The sequence below is a fragment of the Mandrillus leucophaeus genome, unplaced genomic scaffold (genome assembly GCF_000951045.1).
Source record: "Mandrillus leucophaeus isolate KB7577 unplaced genomic scaffold, Mleu.le_1.0 Scaffold57, whole genome shotgun sequence".
Taxonomy (NCBI): domain Eukaryota; kingdom Metazoa; phylum Chordata; class Mammalia; order Primates; family Cercopithecidae; genus Mandrillus; species Mandrillus leucophaeus.
The window spans coordinates 6,157,594-6,166,476 of NW_012106141.1; the positions used below are offsets into that span (position 1 = coordinate 6,157,594).

At 36.7% G+C, this 8,883-nt stretch overlaps 1 protein-coding gene across 1 annotated transcript in view; it reads left to right on the forward strand.

The window, feature by feature from the left end:
* Positions 1-8,883, forward strand: part of DNAH12 (dynein, axonemal, heavy chain 12) — a 261,319-nt gene that overhangs the window by 90,214 nt on the left and 162,222 nt on the right. Inside the window, exons 18-20 of the mRNA XM_011998427.1 lie at positions 3,265-3,450; positions 4,438-4,638; positions 7,302-7,496. Coding sequence (XP_011853817.1) covers positions 3,265-3,450; positions 4,438-4,638; positions 7,302-7,496 — 582 coding nt within the window. The remainder of the gene's footprint in view (positions 1-3,264; positions 3,451-4,437; positions 4,639-7,301; positions 7,497-8,883) is intronic.

An 8,883-nucleotide genomic window follows, 5' to 3' on the forward strand; every position in this document is an offset into this window, starting at 1 on the left:
CACCGTGCCCGGCCGCTTCTTCATTTTTTTCACACCTATATAATATGTGACTAATGTGTGTATGTGTGTGTAAATTGCATGTGTTTGAAGGTGGGACTGCAGGGTAAACTGCGGAAGAGTAAATGCCAAGTTAAAATCAACAGTTGAATTACCCTCCGTACAGGTTATACCAATATATACTCTCACCAACCTTCATAACAAAATATCATCAAACTTTAGGTTTTTGCTACCCTACTAGGAGAATTTTCATTTCTCTTATTGCAAGTAAAATTTTAAGCATATTTTCATCTATTTCATATATTTAAGAGTGTTTTATATTTCTTTTCCTGTAAACTGTTTTAACTTACCTCTGCCTATTTTTCTGTTGAATTATTGACCTTTTTCTTACTGATTTCTTTTCCTGTGTATATAGATTAGGCTTTGTCTGTGATATGAATATTTATTATTTGCTTTTTAACCTTGCTTATGATAGCTTTTGCCTGGCAGAAGCCTTTTATTTTTATGTAATTATTTTTATTCTTTTCCTTTATGGCTGTTGGGTTCTGAACTGTAGTTTAAAATGCCTTCCCCATGCCAAAATATTTTTTTCTAATACTCTTATAGTTTGTTATTTGTTCATATTTTATTTAGGATATTTGAGGTTATGTTCAGGAAGGATCTTGGTCTTAGTTTTCTTGTAATGTCTTTGTCAGATTTTGGTATCAGGGTTATGTTGGCCTTATAAAACAAATTGGGAAGTTTTATTTTCTCTGTTTTCTGAAAGAGTTTTTTATAAATTGGTATTATTTCTTTCTTATTTTAGAGAAACATTCACTCGTGAAACCATTTAGCCTGACGTTTTGTTTGTAGGAAAGGTTTTGAAAACAGACTCTCTCTATATATATTTCTCAAGTACTAATTTATTTCTTCTTCATATTCCATGAGGACCACAGGTTAGCTGAGTCTCTGCTTCCAGTTGCAGTCCTGTTCTGCTCCTGAGTTTTATAAGTTCCAGGACACAGGCTGTGCCCTGAGCTAATGTGGGCCAATCTCGCATTATAGAGAAAGAGCAAGGGCTGAGCTAAACCATGTACCTAAGTTTAGATCTACTCAGCTGTGAGTGAAATACTTCATATCCACCCACATTACATTGGCTGAAGCAAGTCCTGTGCCAATTCCCCCTCTAGAGGAAGGAAAAGATAATTTCTTTAATAGATATAGGGGCTATTCAGATTTTGTGTTTAATTTTGGTAGATTGTATTTTTTAAGGAATTTGTCCATTTCTTCTAAGTCATTGATTTTGTCGCCATAAAGTTGCTAATAACATTCATTATCTTTTAAATGTCTGTAGATTCTATAGTGCTAACTCCTTTTTAATTCTCAATATTGATTATTTTAATTTTCTCTCCTTTTTGTTAATCAGTCTGGTTAGGAATTTAGTTGTTTATTGTTGGTCAGAGAGCTCATGTATCACTGTCTTGTCAGAGTCATTTACTGGTTCTTTGCTTCTTCTGTTTGTGGAGATCATGGTTCCCTGTTTGCTGTTGTTTTTGCTGGTTGTACATCAGTGTCTTTGCATTGAAGTATTATTTATTCCAGTGTTTCTTCTCTGGCTTGTTTTGGTTTATATTGGATGTATTTGCTTAGAGTTTCTGTACTGCTAGGTCACTGCTTCCTTTTCAGCTCCAAGTGGCACCTTAAGCCCAGGTTTGGCTTGGCTCTAGTACCTGATGGGAGCGCTGCCCTTACTGAATGGGGACAGTACCACAGGTTATATTCTGGCAATGTGGGAAGCTGGCTAGGAGTTTGTGCCCAGGGGACCTGTGGGACAAACCTCCTACAGTGTGGTGCTGCAGAATAGCCACTCTGATTTGGCATCTCCTGTGGCTTACAAAGTAACGTTTCCAGGGCTGGGGATGGTAGTCCTACCTCCTCTCTTTGTCTCTGCTTGTCCTCAGGAATTATTTATCCTTTCAGGCACTGGGGATGCTTCCTGTTGTTTAAGGCAGGACAGATCTCCTGCTAGGGAATCCAGGGTGGTGGGGTAGCTGGTTGTCCACTTTGACCTTGTTCTTATCAGGGTAGAAACAGTGAGTTGGGGGGAAATTTTCTGCCCTCTTGGTACCTGACAGAATAGAGGGAGGGGCATTGCAGATGTGGAAGTCTGATTCTCTTACTGTCTGCTCATCTGCTTAGAGTTTTTTCACTTTTGTGTGGTCCAGCTACTCAGGAGGCTACTCAGGAGGCTGTAGTCCCAGTTACTTGGGAGGATGAGGCACGAGAATCTCTTGAATCTAGAAGGTGGAGGTTGCAATGAGCCGAGATCGCATCACTGCACTCCAGCTTGGGCGACGGAGCAAGACTCTGTCTAAATAAATAAATAAAGAGTATGTTCTTTCTACTTTTTAGATGTTAAAACTTCATTTATTTAAAAAATACTTACTGAGTGCCTGTTATATTATGTTCTGACAAATTCTAGGGAATATGTGATGAAAAGCAAAAACATGATGGTGATAACCAATGGAAGGTTAAAACAAAGTCCTTAACTAAGCAAAACAAAAAGTGTGCTAGTTTATGGTCCTCCAATTTAAAAAAATTTACCATATTAAGTTATTACTTTTACAAAGTTAAAACATGACTCATATAAATATAAAATAGGGAGCCAGGCATGGTAATTCATACCTGTAATCCCAGCACTTTGGGAGGCCAAGGCAGGGGTCACTCAGCAGAGATAAAACATTGTTACATTTTGGGATTTTGGCACAGATATTTTCCCCATTCATGCTATGTCTGTGTGTTTATAACTATATATTATATATTTCTGCAAATAGTATAATGAATTTGAATTTCTGAAATAATACCTTTTTTTTTTTTTTTTTTCCTAAATAGAGACAAGGCCTCACTCTGTCACCCACGCTGGAGTGCAGTTTGCAGTCTTAGCTCACTGTAACCTCAAATTCCTGGGCTCAAGCAATCTTCCCACCCCAGCCTCCCAAAGTGCTGGGATTACAGGCATGAACCATTGTGTCTGGCCCTTCATTCTTCTTTTTTACTCTTATAATTTTCCTGGCTATTTTTACATGCTTATTTTTGCAGGTGAACTTTAGGTTCATTTTCTTAGTATCTCTCTCCTTCCAAATCTAATTGATGTTTTGATTGTACGGATAGAAATGTATTAAATAAACTGAAGAAATGTGATCCTTATACCATCAAGGCTTCATCTATGGAATCTATGTGTGTGGAAGTCAAATGAGTGACTCATTTTGTTTATATTTTTGCCATTAGGAATATATTCCTACTGTCTCCATTCTGTGCAATCCAGGAATGAGAGCTCGTCATTGGAAACAGATGTCAGAAATTGTAGGCTATGACTTGACTCCAGACTCTGGAACTACACTGAGAAAAGTTTTAAAATTAAACCTTACCCCATACTTGGAACAATTTGAAGTGATAAGTGCAGGTGCAAGCAAGGTAAACATAAAGATCAACTGAAATACTTTATGTGATGACTTTGTTAATCAAGTAATCATAGTTTTTGTTGGGGTTGAATGTGTACAGTACTGGATAGCAACGGGAGGTGGTGGGGGAGAGTAATAGAATACCACTCTCCGGCCGGGCATGGTAGCTCACGCCTGTAATCCCAGCACTTTGGGAGGCCGAGGTGGGCAGATCACCTGAGGTCAGGAGTTCAAAACGAGCCTGGCCAACACAGCAAAACCCTGTCTCTAATAAAAATACAGAAATTAGCTGGGCATGGTGGTGGGTGCCTGTAATCCCAGCTACTCGGGAGGCTGAGGCGGGAGAATTATTTGAACCTGGGAGGTGGAGGTTGCAGTGAGTTGAGATTATGCCACTGCACTCCAGCCTGGGCGACAAGAGCAAAACTCTGTCTCAAAAACAAAACACTCTTTTCCCCCAAACAAAGTGTGTGCTTACTTGTCCTGAATCCAGATGAGAAATGACTCCTTTGACCTCCTCTTAATTCTGCCACATTCTGATGCTGTTGGATGATGTGCTAGTGTTGGTACATAATTTTTTCATTAAGAGTACTGTTGTATGTGTGGCATGTGATATGCGTGTGTTCTAGCAGGGTAAGTATGGCCCTAAAGAATGGGTTCTTGAAGTACACAGAAAACATCTTCAGACTATGGACTGCCTGTAGAAAGTCTACTTCAGAGAAAGTCCTACAGGTATTTTATTCTCTTGTCCATTTTTAATATTGACAGCAGTAGTTTTCATAGCAAGTGAATTTTTTAAAACTATGTAATCGTTCTTCTTAGGAATTTTTAAATTGTTGAAAAACCTTCTAACTTAAAAAGTTATACTGTAGTCACAGATTATCTTAAGGAAATGATAATGTAATACATCAAATGCTTACTGAATTCACTAGGGAAAGTCAATATAGTAAATAAGATCCTTTCTTCACCCTCCCATTCTTTCTTCATTCCTTCCTTTTAGGAATTTTCATTAGAGAAAGCCATGAATACAATGATAGGAACTTGGGATGATATTGCTTTTCATATAAGTCTATATCGTGACACTGGAGTTTGTATTCTTTCTTCAGTGGATGAGATTCAGGCCATCCTTGATGATCAAATTATAAAAACTCAGACAATGAGAGGCTCACCTTTCATCAAACCATTTGAACATGAGATCAAGGTGTGTTAAATATAATATAATAATCAGCTCTTGGTCATTTATACAGATTGCAATCCTGTTACATATATGCTCTCATGGTAATAAGTAGCCGATTGAATGGCTTTTTAAGTGTTTATTCAAATCATAGACCTATAATCTTGATATTTTATTTCATAAAATACAAAATGATATTCAAAATTTAATATAGAAATATATACATCTGAGACATAAATGATTTTTAAAAGAAAAATGTCTTATTAAAATCTTCTCCAATGGCAGTGATAGACTCAAGAGGAAAACAGGTGGTATTACTTATTCTAACTTGAGAAAACCTAAACCTTGTTTTATGCTGCATTCTTGAAACTTGTAGTAACCATGCTTTAATTATAGTTGTAAACAGCTAGCATGAGGATCTTTTAGAGTATTTAATGAATTATTGTTCCCTTGAGAAAAACGAATGGTATTTGAGGCTCCAAGATTATTTCATATCTTATTGGATATGAAAACTGTTCTAACTGGGGCCTATATAAATTGGGGAAAGACAACTGGATTTTTTACCCTGATATCAATTGATTTCAAACTATGTTTCAGATGCTGCTTTAGGAACTTTACACTTATTAACCCACTTGATCCCTGCAGCAGGCCTTCAAAGTAGGCACTATTATTATCTGTATTCATAGACAAGGAAACCAACATATAGGATAGGTAATTTTCCTAAGTTCATCTAGCTAATAAGTGACAGAGCTGGGGTTCAAACCGAGGCAATTTGGTTTTTATATGAGCATAAATCGTGTTTTATAGAAGATTTTGGCTGTCATTATTTGGAGAAAACAGAGTAATGCTCTTCCAAGAGAACATAAGGCTGGACATTATCCCAAGAAGCAGGCTAACCTAGCCTTTCCTGATAAGATATTACTTTTTTGCAGAAATTTACTTGTCTAACAAGAAGAATTTAGAAGACGAATTTAAAAGCTGTCTTAGAGATTTTTTTAAAAATCGAAGATATGGACTTAATCTCTTGACACTTAGACCTTAGGCATATATTTAAGAACCAAAGAGAGATATTATATTAATGGTCTTTGGCTAATGAAATATCTTGTCATTTCTAGGGGATCTATGAGAATAAGGAGACTTATTTCATTTTATTTTTCATTTCAGTTCACTTTTCTCCAAGTTGTGTTGATATAGAGCAGGATTTCTCAACCTGTCACTGTTGATATTTTGGGCTCTATAATTCTCTGTGATGGGAGGCTGTCTTGTACATTATAGTTTGTGTAACTGCATCTCTGGCCTCTACCCACTAGACATTAGTAGCATCTTCCCCCATCAGTTGTGACAACCAAAAATGTCTACAGACATTGTCAAATGTTCCCTGGGGTGGGAGGCAAAATTGCCCGTGGTTGATAACCACTGCTGTAGAGCAGGATATATTCTTGGATGGTTTTGGGACTCCAGATGGCTCATCTAGAGATTAGGAAACTGATAAAAATAACGTTACAGGCAACCTACAGAATGGGAGAAAATTTTTGCAATCTACTCATCTGACAAAGGGCTAATATCCAGAACCTACGAAGAACTCAAACAAATTTACAAGAAAAAAACAAACAACCCCATCGAAAAGTGGGCAAAGGATATGAGCAGACAGTTCTCAAAAGAAGACATTCATACAGCCAACAGACACATGAAAAAATGCTCATCATCACTGGCCATCAGAGAAATGCAAATCAAAACCACAATGAGATACCATCTCACACCAGTTAGAATGGCAATCATTAAAAAGTCAGGAAACAACAGGTGTTGGAGAGGATGTGGAGAAATAGGAACACTTTTACACTGTTGGTGGGACTGTAAACTAGTTCACCATTATGGAAAACAGTATGGCGATTCCTCAAGGATCTAGAACTAGAAGTACCATATGACCCAGCCATCCCGTTACTGGGTATATACCCAAAGGATTATAAATCATGCTGCTATAAAGACACATGCACACGTATGTTTATTGCAGCACTATTCACAATAGCACAGACTTGGAATCAACCCAAATGTCCATCAGTGACAGACTGGATTAAGAAAATGTGGCGCATATACACCATGGAATACTATGCAGCCATAAAAAAGGATGAGTTTGTGTCCTTTGTAGGGACATGGATGCAGCTGGAAACCATCATTCTCAGCAAACTATCGCAAGAACAGAAAACCAAACACCACATGTTCTCACTCATAGGTGGGAACTGAACAATGAGATCACTTGGACTCGGGAAGGGGAACATCACACACCGGGGCCTATCACGGGGAGGGATTGCATTGGGAGTTATACCTGATATAAATGACGAGTTGATGGGTGCTGACGAGTTGATGGGTGCAGCACGCCAACATGGCACAGGTATACATATGTAACAAACCTGCACGTTATCCACATGTACCCTAGAACTTAAAGTATAATAAAAAATAAAAATAAAAATAACGTTACAGTCATTTCCAATTGTGAGTTCCAGTGATTTAGGAAAACCTCAGACCTCTTAGAATTTTTTTTAAGCCTTTGTAAGACATACATAAGTAACCTTAAGCTGTAAGATGTTTGCACTTATTTAAAAATAATAGTAAATTTAAAATGTATTTTCCTTGCTATAATTTATAACCTTTCTTTAATAACTGGAATTTAGTGCAGTATACTTTTCATTAAGGCCTGGGAGGACCGCTTGATTCGAATACAAGAAACAATTGATGAATGGTTAAAAGTGCAAGCTCAATGGCTGTACTTAGAGCCCATCTTTTGTTCTGAGGATATTATGCAACAGATGCCAGAAGAAGGGCGTCAATTTCAGACAGTAGACAGACATTGGAGGGATATCATGAAGTTTTGTGCAAAAGATCCAAAGGTGAAGTGTTTGTTTTCTCTCTCACAGTAGGTGAACCTTTGTTTTTGGAAATTAAGTAAAACATGTGACTTTTTTCTGATTATAAAAATTAAACTTGCTCATTGTATACAAACTGGAAAGTTCAGAAAAATATGAGAAAGCATAAAAGTATTAAAATAAGTTTACTTTTCAATTAATAAGATACACTGCTTGTTACTCTTTAGTATACCTGATGGAGTTGCTTCAAATGTACATCTGATTCACACGCCTTCTACTATAAACACGCACTGCTCTCCTCCTCACAAAATAAATAGATAAATCAAATCAAATGGAGAGAGGAGAGAGTGAGAACAAGAGAGAGGGAGACAGAATGAATAGTGTAGGTGACTCAACTGACATTCTACTAGTGACTCTGTATACTCGGAGTGATGGGGAAGAATCTGCTGTTCTCTCCATTGGTTTCAATTCCTATGTCTTTCCCAGTAAATGTTGAAAAACAGACTATATATTTTTCATACACACAGTGCACATAGTTCATAGATATGCATCCACTTTTTCATCTGGCATTCAATTTAAGTAATAACAATTTATTCCCATGCTGAATGAAAAACTAGCTGTGCTGGACTTACTGTGAGTCAGTAGTGCACTGAAATTCATGAGTGTTAAGGATTTTGCTTTGCCTGTTCACTTTAGAATCTTTGTGAAACATGATTTCTTGTAGATCAGAGGTCAGCAATTTTTTTCTGCTAAGGGCCAAGTAGTAAATATTTTAGGCTGTGCAGGACAGGTATTTTTTGCAGCTACTCAATTCTGTTGCTGTTGCAGTGAGAAAGCAGCCAGAGATAATATGAAAATGAATGACTGTTTCTGTGCTACAATAAAATTTTATGGACACTGACATTTTCATATGTCACAAAATATTCTTCTCTTGATTTTCTTAACTTCCAAAAGTGTAAAAATAATTTTTAGCTTACAACCCATACAAAAACTGACAGCAGGCTGGATTTGGTCTGCAGGATATAGTTTGCCAACTCCTTGCTGTAGATTGTTACATTTATAACCATAAATGTAAAAGTAAAAGTAAGTAAAAGTAGTAATAAGTAAGTAAAAGTAAGAATTAAATCGAGCACCAGCCAAACAGACTTTTCTCACATCATTCAAAATAATATAGGAGAAATGACAATATGCATGACAATCACACCTTGTCATTTTAACTAGTGTCCTTGGATAAATATTTATAACTCATTAAATTTTAATAGTTTTTACATTACAAAAAATTTCACTGCAAATTTTATAAACCTTTGACTTTTTTGGTAAACCTTTTAACATTAAAAGATTTTAGTTTATTGCAGCACTATTCACAATAGCAAAGACTTGGAATCAACCCAAATGTCCATCAGTGACAGAT